Source organism: Amia ocellicauda, chromosome 19 (genome assembly GCF_036373705.1).
Source record: "Amia ocellicauda isolate fAmiCal2 chromosome 19, fAmiCal2.hap1, whole genome shotgun sequence".
Classification (NCBI taxonomy): Eukaryota; Metazoa; Chordata; class Actinopteri; order Amiiformes; family Amiidae; genus Amia; species Amia ocellicauda.
Window position 1 is genome coordinate 2,617,562 of NC_089868.1, and position 20,413 is coordinate 2,637,974.

Genomic DNA, 20,413 nt, shown 5'->3' on the forward strand with positions numbered 1-20,413 from the left:
TCAAAAGTTTTGGAAGATGTTCAAAATAGGTAATTATGTGCCAAGATCTTAAGAAGAGAAATAAAAATGTATATATATATATATATATATATATATATATATACACTCACCTAAAGGATTATTAGGAACACCATACTAATACTGTGTTTGACCCTCTTTCGCCTTCAGAACTGCCTTAATTCTACGTGGCACTGATTCAACAAGGTGCTGAAAGCATTCTTTAGAAATGTTGGCCCATATTGATAGGATAGCATCTTGCAGTTGATGGAGATTTGTGGGATGCACATCCAGGGCACGAAGCTCCCGTTCCACCACATCCCAAAGATGCTCTATTGAGTTGAGATCTGGTGACTGTGGGGGCCAGTTTAGTACAGTGAACTCATTGTCATGTTCAAGAAACCAATTTGAAATGATTCGACCTTTGTGACATGGTGCATTATCCTGCTGGAAATAGCCATCAGAGGATGGGTACATGGTGGTCATAAAGGGATGGACATGGTCAGAAACAATGCTCAGGTAGGTCGTGGCATTTAAACGATGCCCAATTGGCACTAAGGGGCCTAAAGTGTGCCAAGAAAACATCCCCCACACCATTACACCACCACCACCAGCCTGCACAGTGGTAACAAGGCATGATGGATCCATGTTCTCATTCTGTTTACGCCAAATTCTGACTCTACCATCTGAATGTCTCAACAGAAATCGAGACTCATCAGACCAGGCAACATTTTTCCAGTCTTCAACTGTCCAATTTTGGTGAGCTTGTGCAAATTGTAGCCTCTTTTTCCTATCTGTAGTGGAGATGAGTGGTACCCGGTGGGGTCTTCTGCTGTTGTAGCCCATCCGCCTCAAGGTTGTATGTGTTGTGGCTTCACAAATGCTTTGCTGCATACCTCGGTTGTAACGAGTGGTTATTTCAGTCAAAGTTGCTCATCTATCAGCTTGAATCAGTCGGCCCATTCTCCTCTGACCTCTAGCATCAACAAGGCATTTTCGCCCACAGGACTGCCGCATACTGGATGTTTTTCCCTTTTCACACCATTCTTTGTAAACCCTAGAAATGGTTGTGCGTGAAAATCCCAGTAACAGATTGAGCAGATTGTGAAATACTCAGACCGGCCCGTCTGGCACCAACAACCATGCCACGCTCAAAATTGCTTAAATCACCTTTCTTTCCCATTCAGACATTCAGTTTGGAGTTCAGGAGATTGTCTTGACCAGGACCACACCCCTAAATGCATTGAAGCAACTGCCATGTGATTGGTTGGTTAGATAATTGCATTAATGAGAAATTGAACAGGTGTTCCTAATAATCCTTTAGGTGAGTGTATATATATATATATATATATATATATATATATATATATATATATATGGGGGGACTGCCTTGATTAATTGTTTAATCGGTCCTATTGATCAATAATTGATTGACGATTATTACTTTCTCTGTTTAGTCGAGAATTTGTTTTTGTTCTTCATTATAGACTTTATAGATCTACAGGACTGTATTCGTGCACAAAATCAAGGGTTACAAGCCGCTAAAGTCTATCTTTGCATTCAAACTGGATTCGGAAGGAAACAGTGAAGACAAAGGAAAGGTTTTCTGTTTCATTTTCAATGAATGCTTTTCTTACAAGGGCAGTGTGAGTAGTTTACTGTATCATTTTTGAGCAAAACATCCATTTGCTGTAGCCTAGGAGAGGGGAGGGAGAATGCACTGGCCACATTGTGGCTAAACAGGCAATGCTTGTGCTTCACTGAACAGTGAGTAATTATTTTTGTATTATACTTATAATTATTTAGTGTTTTTTTAACAATACAAACCATTGACCATTCCCATTCAGCGTTGTTATACTATAATATCAATGTGTAGTATTTATTAACGTATTACTGTGTAGCACAGCCACTAAGACTGTTACATTTATTTTAATAAGTGCACGATTCATCTACCAATTAATCAAATAATGGCCATTGTTTAACAATCAACTGACAGCCCTAATAAAATGGTGGGGTTACTCTAGGGAAGCCCTGCTTTCCCTCCAGCTCCTACACACCCAACAAACACAGAAAGGTGTGCTGGCTTCCTGCCTTAATGCAGGAGCCAGACCAATCAAGGGGTCAGGTGCTTCCCCTGAGTGATTCATCCCCTAGGGCCTCTGGGGAATGCAGTGCCCTCCTGGGTGGACACACACACACACACACACACACACACACACACACACACACACATATATATATATAGTCTGATTTTTGCAGTCTTCACAACATAGACAAAATAGTGAATCAGTAGAAGTACTACAGTGCTAAAGTTTACTGTGCTTCTTGGAAGACATTGGCTGGATGGAGCGGTTAAACTCCGACAAGACCATGTCTCTTCTGAGAAAATATGAGCTTCTGCTGTGCCTGGGCTTATCAACTACGAGAATACAATAGATTAATTGGGGATATATGCAAACTGCGTCTCTAAGAAATCAAAAGGGCTCCAAACATCCAAACATAGAGGAAACGCATATAAATCTCATTAAAAGGAATACGTCAAGGAGACAATCTCTCCAAAACTCTCCATGGCAAGACTTGAAGTGTTCATGAGTTTGGACTGGGAACTAAAAGAAATCACGATAAATGGAGTTTATTTGTACAACCTATGATTTGTAGATTACATTCTGAAGACCTGCAGCACTTGGATGCAAGTAAGAAAATGAACTTGAGTAAACATGTCAACAGTTTTGTTAAAACTAAGAAACTTTAGGCAGATCAAAAGATACTTGAAGAAGTCAAGATATATCTACCTTGATCAACAGGTTAGCACAGATTGAAATCTTATGGAATAAATCAAAAGAGTAAAAATGGGATGGGGTGATTTGGAAGAAACAACATGCTATTGCTAGGAAATCCTCCCATCTGCCTGAAGAGTAAAGTATTTGATCAATGCATACTACTAGTGCTCACTTATGTCTGTAACCTGGTTAGTAAAATGCAAAATAATACAGAAACTACAAAACAACACAAAGCAGCATGGACAGATGCATGCTGAGAATAACGAGAGGAGACAGAAAACCAAATAAAAGAATCCCAGAACAAAGGAAAGTATGACCTCATCGAAAGAGTGTAAATGTTAAAATGGCAGTGGACCGGACACATTGCAAGATTAACAGATCAAAGATGGACAAAAGATGACAACAACATATAGGATGGGAAGATGACATAAGAAGATTTGCTGGTGTTATGAAATCATTTGCTGCTTTATTTATTGTTTTAATGAGATTTAGAATAAATATATTTTTTTAAAGAAATAAATGCCTGGAAGAATATACTGGTAATACTTTATAATAAGGTTACATGAATAAGAGCTAATGACTTAATTCAAAATGCCTTTATACGTTTTACATAATTTATTAATAATATATAGTCTGTTAATTGCTGCTGTGTAACCCTATTATAAATTGTTAACAATATTTACTTCACAATACATTATACCAAAATACTCATCAAGTTTGTCAGTAGTAGTTCATTAAATAGGCATCACCTGAATTTATATGGGGGGGAACACTTAAAATTGAATATCCCACAATTTGGGGGGAATTAACAACCACAAAAAAACGTATTGGAAATGATCCATATTATAGTTAAATCCTGGGCACTAGGCACGGTTTCTATGCCTCCTGCTCTCTACCCCATTGGGTTTTAGCAATACTGAATATCTTTCCCCAGTAGAAAGAAATAAAAACGAAATGCAAATAAAAACAACCCCTTTATTACATTAGGGAAGCATCAAAACACTGATATAACAAAATCATTAGACAGTTTCACTTATAAAACCTAAAAGCATATCAAATATATGTAGTTGGTTTTGGAGAACTCAATGATAAAAAAGAATATATATAAAATAACATTAGACATCAATATTCATTATGGGTTTTGAAATGACAAATGAATGTTTAATTATGCCCAGCGAAGCACAGCCCACAGTGAGACGATAACATGGCTCCGGTTCTCGCTCAGGAGGACGGAAAACCAATACCTGGACCAGCAGGTACGTCTGCATATTGAAGAGAGAGCAGGCCCACAAGCTCTGAAGGAAAGACATCATTCAAGGGAGATTAACAGAAGCCAAACAACGCTTCAAGTGTCGCAAACCCTGGGCTGACAAAGCACTCAGCAGCAGCCGCAGTTAATTTCTTTCCAAGGTAAAAACTAATATTTTAAAAAGACAAATCTTCCTGTTCTGGTCACAGTTCACTTAGCTGCTTAGTACGTATGTAGCCTAATTAGAGCATATAAAAAGGCCTATACACACACACACACACACACACACACATACATACATATACACTCACCTAAAGGATTATTAGGAACACCATACTAATACTGTGTTTGACCCTCTTTCGCCTTCAGAACTGCCTTAATTCTACGTGGCACTGATTCAACAAGGTGCTGAAAGCATTCTTTAGAAATCTTGGCCCATATTGATAGGATAGCATCTTGCAGTTGATGGAGATTTGTGGGATGCACATCCAGGGCACGAAGCTCCCGTTCCACCACATCCCAAAGATGCTCTATTGGGTTGAGATCTGGTGACTGTGGGGGCCAGTTTAGTACAGTGAACTCATTGTCATGTTCAAGAAACCAATTTGAAATGATTCGACCTTTGTGACATGGTGCATTATCCTGCTGGAAGTAGCCATCAGAGGATGGGTACATGGTGGTCATAAAGGGATGGACATGGTCAGAAACAATGCTCAGGTAGGCCGTGGCATTTAAACGATGCCCAATTGGCACTAAGGGGCCTAAAGTGTGCCAAGAAAACATCCCCCACACCATTACACCACCACCAGCAGCCTGCACAGTGGTAACAAGGCATGATGGATCCATGTTCTCATTCTGTTTACGCCAAATTCTGACTCTACCATCTGAATGTCTCAACAGAAATCGAGACTCATCAGACCAGGCAACATTTTTCCAGTCTTCAACTGTCCAATTTTGGTGAGCTTGTGCAAATTGTAGCCTCTTTTTCCTATTTGTAGTGGAGATGAGTGGTACCCGGTGGGGTCTTCTGCTGTTGTAGCCCATCCGCCTCAAGGTTGTACGTGTTGTGGCTTCACAAATGCTTTGCTGCATACCTCGGTTGTAACGAGTGGTTATTTCAGTCAAAGTTGCTCATCTATCAGCTTGAATCAGTCGGCCCATTCTCCTCTGACCTCTAGCATCAACAAGGCATTTTCGCCCACAGGACTGCCGCATACTGGATGTTTTTCCCTTTTCACACCATTCTTTGTAAACCCTAGAAATGGTTGTGTGTGAAAATCCCAGTAACTGAGCAGATTGTGAAATACTCAGACCGGCCCGTCTGGCACCAACAACCATGCCACGCTCAAAATTGCTTAAATCACCTTTCTTTCCCATTCAGACATTCAGTTTGGAGTTCAGGAGATTGTCTTGACCAGGACCACACCCCTAAATGCATTGAAGCAACTGCCATGTGATTGGTTGATTAAATAATTGCATTAATGAGAAATTGAACAGGTGTTCCTAATAATCCTTTAGGTGAGTGTATATATATGTCTCCCTTCCCGAGTTAGTTAAGCCCTAACTGCATGTTTGCCAGATTGGAGAAACGTTTTTCTGTAAGCCTACCAACAAAGACACCTGATCATTTTTTATAGTGAATTTATACTGTAGCCTATAGCCTACTGTTAATGATCAAAATTAATGTTGAAAATTGTACATTAGAACAATGAAAACACAATGGAAATGCAATACGTACAGTATTAATACCAGTATGTATACAAAATGTAAACATATAGAATATATAAAACGGTATCTTACTTCCATTTCACACTGCAAACTCCAAACTCCAGTATTTTATTTTCCCGGTTTTGTGTTTTAAATAATTCTAACCTGTCACAAGCTTGCTGACATCTGATTGGTTACATGCCTTTTGGAGGCAGGAAATATATGACGCACCTGATTGGGTAATTTGCTTCTTGAAAGTGGGACTAAGCACAGTGACAGCGCAAGGAGCCTAATTAGGCAATGTGAAATGTAGTAAATGAAAATACAATGCATATCATTATTAGGCATTGTACTGATATATATTATCACTTGTTGTCATTAGTACATTACTTCTTTATTTTTAGGATTTTGTCCAACCCCACTGCTTCCGTGGTCCATGCACCAATCACAATCATAGATGGTTTTGATTTTTTTTTAACTCTGTAGGAAATCAACCTGCCCAGATCAAACCTCTGTGTCTATCTGACCTGCCCCTCCCACTAGGCATCACAGGCTGGCAGACGACACAGACATCGTGCTATGCGCACACAAGAGCAAACCCGACCACAGGCAAAGACGACATAGATACAGAGCATGCAGGGCTGTTTTATGCAGTTAACCCTGGAAAACACAGCCTCATGCCTTTGCATAAGTAACTACTGAGAGATTACCCTTTGTGAGAAATGGCCTGTTGTACAATATGGCATTCATTGCACTGCTATGATTCCTCAGACCCGATCATTTCTGAATTACTGTTCTGTGCCGAGTATACATGATCATTTTTAAAGATGTTCTAGATGTACTACTCTATTTTGAAATGATCTTTATCTGGGAGTATTGTATAACTGTGTGCATCAGCTGTGAAAGTTTCCTCAACTATATCACTTACAGAATATATATATATATATATATATATATATATATATATATATATATATAATACTGGTGATTTCCAAATATAAAATATATTTTACACAATGCTGGGTGAGTGTTTGTTTTGAGTTTTAAGAAACAGAAACAGAAACTTTCCATCTGTCAGACCTTCCCTTCAAAGCCGTTTGCTGAATGACTTCAGTACAATAAGCAGTTAACAACTACACATTTATATTTTCTCCATTTCGCCCTATTGTGGCAAAACAGCAGTGTCACCAGCCTTTAGTGCAAATGAGAAACTCCCCACTGTTAGGAAGATTAGATCTGAAGAGGAAAAAAAAAAAATCTATATATTATATTCATAGAACAATCAACACCTAAAGTGATGTGTGAACAGCACAATACTCCTGAAAATTAATGTCTGCACTGTTTAAGTAATACTATGTGACATCTGGAGTCACTACCATTATTCCTAAAAGAAAAAGTACACTGATTGAAAACAGATGTTTGGGTTCAGGGCTGATCATTTTTTAATTGGTGGTTAAAAGGTGATATTTCTGTTTTCTTAGTGTTTAAAGATAAAGGGTTTAGAGAGAGAGAGAGACTGTAAACAGATGAGAAAAACACACAAACTGACACCAATGTAAAGGCTCATAAATTCAGCAGTACACTCATCCCTAGTGCATTGCAAAGAGATTCTGCATCCCAGGAAGATAGGACAGTTACACTTGCACACTCCTGTCTTTTCCATCCTGTCACTGAATGTCTTCACTAGTTGCACTTTCCGTTATTTACATTGAGTGTGAATTAGAAGCTGGGGAAGATATCCGTGTTGCACTTCTCAGCTTTTAGTATGCCATGCACACTCTCAAGCAAACAGCTAAAGACCTTTCAGCAGTTGAGCTTTAGGCACTAGTTCTCTCACAGCAAATAATTATCTGCAGAGCCAAGGGGAAAGATTCACAGACACAGCATACATAAGTATAACAGAATATTTAATACATTCAAATAAATACAATTTCAAAATGCCAGATTATTTCCAATGTGATATTTTACCTAGAGAGGTTCCACTCATGCCAAAGTAAGGATGACCCTGGAAAACTTTGTTTCTGTGGCAAGTGTATTCCCTGGCAACCACCCATTCTTCACAATGCCATGCAAATGAAGAGAAAGGCCATATTTAAATTGGGCACACAGAGAGCTAAATACTAGTTAACGTGCATTTTGTCACCAATAGTTACGTGGTTACTAAGCACAGAAAACAATAACTCAAGGGAATCTCACTGCTGTGATATACAAGGTGATATCGCAAAACAGCATGGAGCCAGACAAACTGCAAGATGAACAGACCACACACTGATTCAATAAGCTATGGATCTCAAGATCAAAATACCACCAAGAAGAAGATCAAAAAAAGATGTTCTGTTCCAACACATACAAATCACACTGTAAATAGAGTTTACCCTGTTCTTCTCTGGGCACAAGTTTGTTTTGTTATTGATCAAATAAGGCTTTCGTTGTATCAAAGTAAGTGAGATCTTGACCTTGAACACTTAAAGAGGAACTGGCAGAACTACACTATTTTGAAGATGAACCTTAGTGTGGTTCATCTGAACGTAACTCAAAGATCACAAGGCTCAAAATACACATTTAATAATTTAATTTAACAAAGTGACCGCTGTGTTTAATTACATACTGAGAAGGCACTTAAATGGTTGAAGAGGATTTTTAATTATCTTAATGGAAACATAACTCAGTGACCACAACCCAGTCCTAAGTTCCCTGAAGTGGACATTGCAAACTTGAGATGAAACGCACTGAAATGAATCACAACTGGTGAGGGGGAAGCTTCCTCATGAGTTTGGGCATCCCTGATTCGTCAGCATGGGCAATGAGCGGGCAGGCGTGTGGCAGCGTGAAACATCATGGCCGTGCTGTACGCCTACAGTCCCATCTGTTTCCCAGAGTAAAAACGGTAATTGCATGATATGATGACTGCCAGCCTTACCAGCATGGATCCAGATACCCCAACAGTCACAATAGTGAATCTTAAGCAAGCAGTGAATTCGTGACATTTTTCACCTAAAATGCGGGAGATTCGTCTTCTTATTAAATATTTAGCCGAACGTATCCTTTATTCAGGGTGACTTACAAGGTTAAACAGTGAGTAACATGACATACCTCAAAGGTTAACAACATCACTGTAAAAATAAATCTACACACTTTCATCTAGATCAGCGGGTCTCAAAGTGTGGTCCAGGTCGGTCTTCCAGGTGATCCACAGGCCGATGCAAATGTAGGTTGATCCGGAGATAACTTTAAACCTTGTTTTGGACATTAATTCTTATTTAACTTATATTTAATTAAAAGTAAACTAACCTGATGAAATAAAAGCATTTTCTGTTCCATATTTAATTTCTTACTTCCAGTGCTTGGCTTATGTTCTCAATCAAGTTTTCAAGTCATAATGAGCCTGTTCAATTAGAAGGAGGAGAACTAATTTAACTAACTAAAAAGAACTGCCAATACCAGTAATATCACTTATTATGCTTTCTGTTAGTTTATTTTGTGTTTTTGATGTTGTTTGGCAAAAGTGATTTTTTCTTTCCATTTAAACTATCAGTTACACCAGAGTGAAAATGAAATGGAGAAGTTCATTTATTTTCATTTAATGCTGAAATGTCAGAAATGTCAGAATCTAATGTCCAGAAATAGGATTAAAAATGTGACCAGAAAATCTTTCCTTCATCTCTGAAATATTTCTAACTTCTTCTAACAGGATACAGAGAACTGAACACATGCTTTTATCATGTCTAGACTTGATTATTGTAATTCAGTACTCGCAGGTAGTCCAAACTGTATCATGTCCAATCGTCAGCCAGTCCAGAATACACCTGTAACAGTCTGTCCTCCTGTAGGAGTTGTAGTTCATCTCTCTCAGCGCCTAATGGTTTCCTTTACTTTCTGTATTGATAACATAAGCCTGCGAAGGGCACTATACCAAAGAAAGAAAGATTGATTGATTGACACTTCATTGCCACTCTTCTAATACCGACTCATGCTGCATGTTTGCTGAAAGCATCCTTGCATTAGAGGCCCCTCCAAGGAAGAGGAGCAGGGAAGAGCGTGTGGACAGCGATCTGGGGCTCCAACAGTCAAATGCAGCTCTTCACACACCGGGTTTATGTAGGGTTCTCTGTTAGGGTTTTACAGGGGTGCCAATGAGGCCTGTTTTAATCTCATACCAGAGCTGTGTGAATGGCTTAGCATCACAGAGTGCTCCAAGCAGACACAGATTCAAGGCAGCTACTTTTGGACTGTATACAGTTAGGTCAATTAATATTTGGACAGTGACACAATTTTCATCATTTTGGCTGTGTACGCCACCACAATGGATTTGACCCATTTTTATATGTGGTCCCCCCAATTTTAGGGACTCAAAAGTAATTGGACAAACTAACATAATCATTAATTAAATTGTGAGTTTCAATACTTGGTTGCAAATCCTTTGCAGTCAATGACTGCCTGAAGTTTGGAACCCATAGACATCACCAGATGCTGGGTTTCTTCCCTGGTGATGCTCTGCCAGGCCTGTACTGCAGCTGTCTTTAGGAAAAATGCCCCAAGAAGAAGCAGGAACTAAAGTTAATTTGTCCAATTACTTTTGAGTCCCTAGAATTGCGGGGACCACATATAAAAATGGGTGTAATTCCTACACTGTTCACCCAATTTGGATATAACTACCCTCAAATTAAAGATGAAAGTCTACACTTAAAGAGCATCTTGATTGTTTCCTTTCAAATGCATTGTGGTGGCGTACAGAACCAAAAATATGACAATTGTGTCACTGTCCAAATATGTATGGACCTAACTGTACCGCCATCTTTCTAGATTGAGAAAAGCACACTGTCACCCTGCCTTTCTTCTACTACTGGGAGGGTATAATTATTCTCACATATGTTCATCACACAGTTCTATAACAATATATATATTTTTTTACCTCTGTTTGGATGCCTCTAAAATGGAAAATGGGGTGGGGGGGGGTACAATACATTTTTTGTAATTAATTTAATATTTCAACCCACAATGTTTAACCATATGGAGGCTTTGAATGTCTGTTAACATCTGGGGGTGGAAAAGAACTAGGTGTAAAAGCAAAACACATCACATAGATCTTATTGATGTTTATATTTGTATATTTATTTTAGTTTTGGAATACATTGATAAAATCTGCCTATGATCATTTATCTTGGATGTACAAACAGCCTGCACTGCAATAATTTCCTCCACTGCTACAATAGGGACATAATACTGTGTCTTTTCTTGGTCTTGTTTGTTAATTGCAGGCACGCACACAACGCTAAACCCCAAGCCGTGAGAGATGGAGAACCCGAAACCCAGGATTTGTATGATGTTTCTCTTCCAGCAGTGACAAGACACACAGGTACAAAAAACCCCACTATGAAGCACCACCATGAAGAGGTTTGCTTGCAGACTAGCTTTCAAGATATAAACAATGAGGAGTAAAATGACAGGCACTGTTGATAAATTAGGGTCTGAATGCACATACAATGTATGGAATTAGTGGGGCTTGTCATGGAAATTAAGAGGTGATAGAAATGTATGCATGACAGAAACATACTGTGCGTGAGCAGAGTTGCAGTTGGGTAAGAAAGAGAGCAATACTGCAGGTCTGAGGCCTGACAGCAAGGGGATACACAATTAGTGTGACATACACTGATCTATGTTCAAATCAGTCGAATAAAACGAGAGACAAAGGAAGTGATGCACAAGTGCTTGAAGAAGACCTGACTGTCTATCACTCTGTAGTAAAGAAGATAGTAATACCTCATCTTAGGTTTGGTTTGTCACAGTAAAGAAGTATCATTTCAATAAGAGCCGCATTCAAGATGTGCTAAATATTGCAATCATTTATCTCCATAACAAAATATATTTTGAAACATATTATCATCATGAGACTGAATCCAACTGATTAACCCCTGAGCACCAGAAATAAAATCTGTCACGGCATATTACTCTAACCATAGTAGCAACACATGAGGATATACACTGTCAATATCTAAATATATAGATAGATATCAATATAGATGTGAGATCTCCAATTATAACCCTGTCTTTTTTGGAATCACCAATTACTGAACTTGGTTCATGGCTACCACTGCAGTGCTGCTCCAGAAGGTGCAAGACAACACACTTCCTCCGATACACGTCTATCAAAGCCACCATTTGCTACTGTTTATCTTGCAAGCCCAATCTACATGCCTACAGTCCATCTCTCACACCAGAAAGAGGAGTAGATGCCAGTGGAACAGCTGAGAAGACAGTTACATTCGTGGTAACCCAATTACTTACTCTCTATACAATAACTTTGTATGAGCAAGTGTCACATTATAACCATGAAGTAAGAAAAAAACAAAATACAACAAGCATTACTTCAAGGACATTATGCTGAAGCCCTTTAAACAAACGTGTTGCTTCATCTGTTGTTGAAGAAGTGGTATTTTCTTTCTCTTTAAGCGTGTGAGGTTTATTGTGACAAACGTCCTTGACAACCAGAGCGAATGCGCCGCCAAAACAGCTTGGGAGAAACAACAAAAGCCGGCAAAGTTCTTTTCATGCAATCAATAATTATTTTTCATAATCAATGGCAGCACATTTAAAATCCCCCCACTCCCCACCACGGACGAACATTCTATTGGAAAAAGACAGCCCACCATGACCTTGGCTCCAAAGCGGCTATGTATGTCTGCTTAGTTAAAGCAAAAGCATGTCAGGTGTGAGGGGTTTCACTCTCTGAAGGTCCCAACACACAGTGACAGGAACACGGAGGACTGGTTTTATTTTATTCATCTATGGGGCTTTCCTGTGATGACCCTCTAACCATAATTGAGAACCACAATTGGGGTGAAATGTAATGAAAACTGTTGAGGTAGAGTGAGGGAAAAGGTGACATTGTTTTCTCAAGCTGTAAACAGATGCCATAACATTGGAGTAATAAACGATCAGAATTAATTACAGGCATCACCGTCGCAGGAGGGAAAGCTACTGGAATGTGATTTATGATGAAAAACTGACAATAGCTCGAGGATTCTCTCATGTCTTCATTTAAGTGTTGATTTTTGTGTTTGGCTTTTACACTGTGTAATTGCCTACTTTATATCTGTCTTACATTAGACTAGAGGAAGAAGAAAGTAATTCCAGTCTCTAACGGTTACCCTGCATTCAATTTCGCCTCTCTGAAATAAGCAGTGTGCGTGTACATCAAGGGTGTCTTGCTTTCCTTTTAGTCTTTTAGTCTGTTTGCTACCTGTGACCTCTATGAAACTGAAACCTCAATATCCATGTTGCGGATGCCTAGTCCTGTAACAATTCTTAACAGCAAGCAGATGTTACTTAATTGACAAGCAATTGAAATTAATTTCAGACACTGCCATATTAAAGGAGCAAACACAAACAATGTGTGCACTCTTGGCATTCATATCAGCAGATTCAGCTGGCCGTGTGACCTGGGGGCTGCAGAGCAGTTATTATTATCTGCCATTGTGTGTGGGAACACGGAACACAATCTGGCATCAAAGGAACGGGCAGAGCAGACACAGGTGAATAACAATGCAGGTGCAGGTATCAAGTACCTTTGGCTTTATTTAGTCATCATAATTACTTGCTATGTCCGTCTCAGATTGATTGCATATTCAAGGAAAGGAGGGATGCTTGTATTTGATATCATCTCATCACCTGTGGAAGGAGGTGAGCGGCAGTGTGGCATAGTGTCTATGGAGCAGAGGGTTGTGGGTTTGATCCCAGGTTGGGGAAACTGCTGTTGTCCTCCTGACCAAGGTACATGACCTAGATTACTCCAGTTTAAATGGGTCATTGTATGAAAAATAAGGAGATATACTGAATGAAAACAATCCATGTGCCGGGGATCTGTATCAGAGAGATCATTTAGTACAATCCTTGAGAAAGGTAGAAGGGGTCTTGTTTGATGTGAAAAGTCAAGAATCTTTAACATCACACTCAACAGATCATGGCAAAGTGGCCCTAAGGCTTCCAAAGTAACATCTGTAAATACTCATGTCACACTTTCATTGTGTTGATTTAAAAACAAAGAAACTCCCTACCATATCTCTTTGTATATTTCACTCTCAGCATCTTACAGCTAGCAAATCCAGTTGAAAAATTATACATTTGAAGAAAATAAAAAAGAGACATTAATATTGTTTCTGTTTACATGTAAGAAAGTACTTCACATGTAGCCTAAATCACCACACAAGATAGTACCATGGTCAGAAATACACAGCACAAATAAATAAACTAATAGCTGACAATGCAACTTTGCCATGGAATGATGCAATCATTAAGACTTAAATTAAAAAGTAGCAGAACACAAAGCATTCCAAACCAAACTGTTCAAAAGCATTGGGTCTTACATCCCATCCTTACAACAACTAAAAAGAGTATCTTCACTCACATTTACCAGAACAGCTTTCAGCAGCTTTAACTTAAATATGGAGTAATTATATTTCCAAGCATTTCGGCTTAACTGGCTGGCTGAATCTAACAGTCATATACACCAGAGAGCAGTGCCCAAATTAACAGTTGCAGGAGCTACATTTCCATTTTCAATTCCCATGACCAATCTCAAAAAATAGAAAAAGATAAACTGTACATGACACAAAAAAGCAGCGAGTCCAGCCTGTCTCTGTGACATTTTGTCCATGCCCTGCAGCACAGCTCTGCCCACTGTGCCTCCTGCTTTCTATTAATTAGCAGTTCAGCTTTGATTAGCAAGCAACAAGTGGTCAAGTTTTTTTTTTAAACAGATGGAAAGCCAGCAAGTTGACCTTTATTTGCTTTAGACTACCACCATAAGTCAGCTAATTTGCTTGCTTCCAGTTGACTACCCACTGTTTTCTGGGTGGCTGACTTCTATGATGCACCACTTCTATTCACCAAACAACAACAAAACAAATAGGACATCCATCCTTGAAATATCATTTAAAACAGCTTAGAAACAAAGTCAAAGGCAAAACACTACAAATAATACACATTTAAAACTGAAAACTGTGGATAATTATAATCTGGACAGTAGCTGTTTTAGACAAAGAAAAGGACATGTACTGTAATCAGGTTTTCCATATGGCAAATGTCTTCTTAATCCCATTGTATGCTCAGATGTTGGCCTACTGTAGTGATAAATGAAAAAGTCTTATTATTGGCCAATGCAGGTTTCTCCTGTTAAATATCCAGACAGATGGAGATTTAAAGTTTGTTTGGTGGTGAATCTTTTATACTTTGAAGCTACAGACAAAGTTATATCAAGTCATACTTATTAAGGACAGACATAGGGTGTTCGTGCTCTCCCCTCCACCTCTTCCATTCTCTTCCCATGATGCTGTTGTTCAAGGCTCCCAGCCATATGAATACACCTACTGACACTTTGGGAAGAATAGCTCCTACTTTAATAAGGCATGATTGCTCAGCACACAGAGCCCCCATAAATGATTGTCATGAATGTGTTTTCAGGTATTTTCTTTTCATTATGCACATCTTTGTAGCATCACCTTTCTCCACCTTACAAGGTGGTCACACTGAACACGTTCACACTGAACAACACTGTATAAAACATTTAATTGATTGATAATGGTTAGTCACATGTTGTCTAGGTAAACTATTCTGTTCATCCTAATTTATAAAAAGCACCATTAGCAGCATATCAGAGAACTTTATCTAGCGGAGATGTTTCAACAACATAGGCTAACAACCAAATGTTTGAGAAAGAACAAAAGAAACTGCCATTCAGAATAGTGTCTGAAACAAGTCCCTTTGTGTCTGCCATTGAATGCACTTTATTATTTGAATCCTGCACTGATGAATAAAGACAGACAATTCTAAAAGATGTTCCTCTTCATTCCATCAATCAAGATTATTATTCTTTGACTAAGATGAAACACAGACCCTCTTAAAGAACTTCATCACTAGTTTAGACCTGGAGACAACATTGTAACATCACCCTATCTTTAACAAAATTATGCCATGACTTCCACTTTAACAGCAGATAACTCCAGAATGAAGCATCAAGGGACATGTGGATGTTCAGAGGGAAATCCAGAACCTGAACAGTAAAAGGACCATTGAAGATCTCCCTGAGAGGAAAGTGAACCTAAATTTCACTCTTGTTTTTGATACTTTTAAAACTGTCTATCAAAGTTTTATGATCAAATGAGAAAAACATTTTTAAAAAGATGTCTGAGTATAGAAACATATTGATATATACAGTACAGCCATATTTATTAAATGTATTACAGTCGGTTTTCAAAAGGTATTTCAGTACATTCTCCTGGACATTATTTCATATGCATTCAAATGTTTTTTCCTTGTTACTTGCAGCAAAATGTGGGGACTGACAGCATCTTGAAAACAACTTGATCTTTAGATGCACTCTCCAGCATTTACAACAATTCCCCTCATTCCCTGAAATGAAAAGATGAGATGTCTGACTGTGCACCTATCTATAAGCAGGCTGACTTACGTTATAAAGGACGGTGGTCCATCCCTCCATGGTGATGCACTGGAAGACAGTCAGCACAGCGAAAAGGATGTTGTCAAACTGAGTAATCCCATCATTCGGACCGATCCAGTATGGCTTACAGTCGTATTTCTCGGGACACTCCCTAATTCCGCAGGGAAAGTCGATCTCTGATGCATCCTTGGTCTCGTTGTCTGGAACAACACAAGTCCACATTTCAGAATTCACCAGTAAGGGAACAGCAATAATAATGGCTATTGCTGTTAAATTGCTACATGAATCAATTTCAATCTGATGATGTGTTTCTAGCTTATGTAATAACAGTCCATGCAATATCATACCATTATGGATTGTTCTGAAACAGATTCAACTTCTCACATTACACATTTTGATTTGGCACCATTGTGTAAGGTTGTAATTTGTTCATATTTTGGTTTTTGACTAATTTGACTGGGGGAAAATGTTGTGTAGAAGTATTACTCTGAACACGTGCAGCAATCACAATTTACCAATTCTCAGACTTAATGGTGACTTTTGACAGAGGATCCTTTTTCCTACCTAAGGCCAACAATCTGCATGACCAAGTGTTGCACTGGGCTCTTACTTTGCAATAAGAGGGTGAGTCAAAGTTGTGATTTAATCAGGGCAAATCTCTGCGTTCAAGGGTGGTAGCACTATGCACGTAGTTTGGAAAGCTGTTGCATTTGTGCGGCTTGTTTCGTATTTACCATTTTAATACAATCTGCTTGAGATGACATTTAATAAGACAGCTTTTTTCATTATCCTTTCTGTGATGACTCAGTTGTACTCATGTGGATAACTGTGCCAAAGTGAGCTGTCAGCTTATTAAATGCAAATGTTTGCTGATACACACTGCCTTTCTTTTCTGTCCATCGGTTGTTTCTTTTGTGCTTGCCTTTCACATATCTGACGTGTTATTAGCTAGCATTATTGGTCACCTTGCGTTTGCACATTATGCGGAATGTCCTGATGATTTGCACTGGGTTTGGCAAGTTCTAGGCACACATTGATGAAAGTAAACAAACCTTAATATATCTACTTCATTTAACTATATTTGTAAATTACTTAACATTGTTTCAAATGAATGTTGTGAATATTTCAAACAACTACTGTATTTTTATCAATGTCTCTATCTATCTATCCATCTAGCCATCTCTCTCTCTCTCTCTCTATATATATATATATATATATATATATATATATATATATATATATATATATACATATACACTCTGAGAGAGTACTGTTCCTTACCTAAGATGTTGGCTGAAGGTTTGCAGGTTTTGTGCAGTTTCCCACTGTAGAATTCCAGTCCAATTATGGCAAACATGAGAATAGCAAAGAAAAGCAGAAGCCCAATCTGCAGCAGGGGCACCATGGCTTTCATGATGGACTTCAGGACTATCTGGAGACCTGGAACACATTAACAATAACTTACACACAGCCCAGAAGACCACAGTGCTCAGTTACAATCGCACAGACAGCCTAACAATCCAACTAATTTCAATCCAAGTGATTATGACGGGAAAGCACTAAAATGACAGGAAACAACTGAATGGAGAGATGACCCAGGATGCATCCATTAGAGAGCGTTTATAGGGAGACACCTTAAAGGTCTTAGGAAGAGTATTCCATTAAAAAAAATCTATGTGAACAATAAGTACTCCATTTATACTCCTCATTTTTATTAGAATGATGTGTGGGTTGATTGATATATTGCATTGTGGAGCTCAACTTCTAATGACTGAGAATCACTGGCTTCTGAAACCCTCTCATTCAGTTGCTTTTAGTCATCTACGTGAGGGGTTTGTGCAACGGCAATTTCTGTAAAATTCCTTTATATCTCTAATTAAATAGATACAAAATAAGAAATAAAAACAATAATTCAATTAAAGCCCAATACATTTTCCCAATAAGAAAGATTGTCAAATCATTACATTGCTCCCTCTTATTGTTAGGTTGCTCTACATTTCTTATAAAGGTTTTGAAAAAAGTAATTCTGTACCTGTGGTTCCAGACAGCTATTTCGGTTCCTTTTGATCTCTGAAACAGGGTGCTCTCTGCCAGCCTGTCTATTCAAACCCTACTGTGAATACTTTTCTAAAGAATTGTTCCTCAAAAAAAAAAAAGCCGTTCAATAGACTGTTTTTCTACTCCACCAAAAAAATTAAACTAAAACCTTCTTTACAGAACAGGTGCATTACATAACCTGAGCAAAAAACACTTAGACACACGCTGTGTGCTCAGTTTTGCCTCAGACCTGGGGAATTGCCTTCTCTGCATGATTGGGTTTCCAGATCTTTTGAAAAGCAATAAGGGGGCGAAACACACATTGTATGAAGCCTGTGTAATTGGCTTCCGAACACCATCTCGTTAATAAAGGTAGGATATTTCAGTAATTGTAAATGATAACACTACACATCATATTGAATCTGGCATCCTGAAAGCCCATCATCCTGTACAATAAGCCCAAGAGGGTGTCATCATATTTGCCCTTATGATTTTATGTTAATGATGTTTTGTATGGATGCTGGTATTGTGGAAATTGGCGGTGTTGATCGGTGCAGATAATCAGATTCTGTAGTGCTTACTGCTGTTCAATTATCTCTTCTTAAACTCCCTGCAGAACCGGTCTGGTTTTCCTGCTCCAGAAGACTCCTTGATCTCTACCCTTCCTCCAGTCCACTCCTTCTCCCCCCTTGCCCCTGAGTGATGGAATGACCTTCCCACCAGGGTCAGGACCGCCAGTGTCCACTCATGCCACCCCCATTCAGACTGTGCCTAATCTCCTAGGCCGCTCAGCACTCTTGATATTGTGCACCTTCTTATTAAACTCTGCTCCCTCATGCGTCTGTTGTATGTATTTTTCACAATTTCATCATTTTACTGTAACTTCTCCTCTTCCTCTCTCTACCCCTCTCCTCAGCACCATCATGTCTGCACTTGTTAGCTCATTTGTACTAGGGTGTATTATGCTTATTGTATTTCGTACTGATTGAATTAACAGCACTCTGTGATGTTTTGAAAATGTTGCTTTTGAAAATTGTAAAATCGCTGTCGTTAAGAAATAAATAATAATAATATGAATCACCATCTGTCACTGTGGCAACTGCCTCTCTAATCACTTGCACTGGATAAGTCGGAATAATAAGAGGTGTGATGTGATTTTGGTTTCAATATGGATCAAGCTGTAGCAGGGAGAGGAAAGCTCATTGTATCAGGACTTACTTGGGATCCCAGAGACCAGTTTGAGAGGCCTCAGCACCCGCACTGCCCGCAGGGTCCTCAGGTCCACATGCGTGTTGATGTGGGCTCCGGCTGTGGCCAGGATGCTGCAATCAGACACGAGAAGACATGCGTTTTGAAACTTAGTTATTAATGGACACGAATTTGAGCACGATGGGGCACTTTCTTATGTTCTCATGTTCTTTCTTAGAGACATAATTTCACACAACTGGTGCAGCCAGAACCTCTATCTCAAATTGCATGAGAAATAAGAAACCCCCTGCACACAACCTATTAACTTATACAATACCTATTAACTTATATGGTTCATCTATGGCTGTGCTACTATTGTGCACAAACATTATGAGGATCAGATTAGAAAGGCATGGAAAAAATCACAGTTTGTTCACCTGAGGGAAATTAAAATGTAGGACATGTTCTTTCGAGGCTTCATAGTAATGAATCCTGCTTTATCCACAAGGTAAGTGACTTCTGCTTACAAGCCAGACACATACACCACAAGCCAGTAACACACCAATAGCAATTAAGAACATTGACTGCCCTCAGGTTCTAATCTTCGAGCTATTTAGATTAATTTAGACCGTGCTGCAAGCATACCAAGTCTTCACAAACAACAGCTCTGGCACTGACGAACAAACTAAATGGGGCCTGCAGGTCCTGTTTCAATACAAGCTATATGCATATTTAACCTTCCTGCTGTGTTTATTTGCTGCGTTCACAACACAGTACATGCAGTACAGCCTGCAATAAGGCTAACAATTAAAAGTGTGTCAAGATTGAACAGACTATACGAAAAAAATGAATTCAGCAACTGCTATCACAAAAGCAAATGCACAGCAAATCTGGCTGTGCAACTTTGGATCTGGAGACAGTTAATGTACTCCTTCTCATATCGTCAGGGGTGGTATTTTAATCTTAAACCAGAGTCCATTTATCACATTTGACGCTCTT

The 20,413-nt window shown here is 38.9% G+C and overlaps 1 protein-coding gene across 1 annotated transcript in view; it reads right to left on the reverse strand.

The window, feature by feature from the left end:
* The window catches only part of cacna1ea (calcium channel, voltage-dependent, R type, alpha 1E subunit a), a 191,879-nt gene that overhangs the window by 79,460 nt on the left and 92,006 nt on the right, over positions 1 to 20,413 (reverse strand). The window contains exons 4-6 of the mRNA XM_066692001.1: positions 19,445 to 19,548; positions 17,471 to 17,629; positions 16,199 to 16,389 (exon numbers count right to left, since the gene is read on the reverse strand). Coding sequence (XP_066548098.1) covers positions 16,199 to 16,389; positions 17,471 to 17,629; positions 19,445 to 19,548 — 454 coding nt within the window. The remainder of the gene's footprint in view (positions 1 to 16,198; positions 16,390 to 17,470; positions 17,630 to 19,444; positions 19,549 to 20,413) is intronic.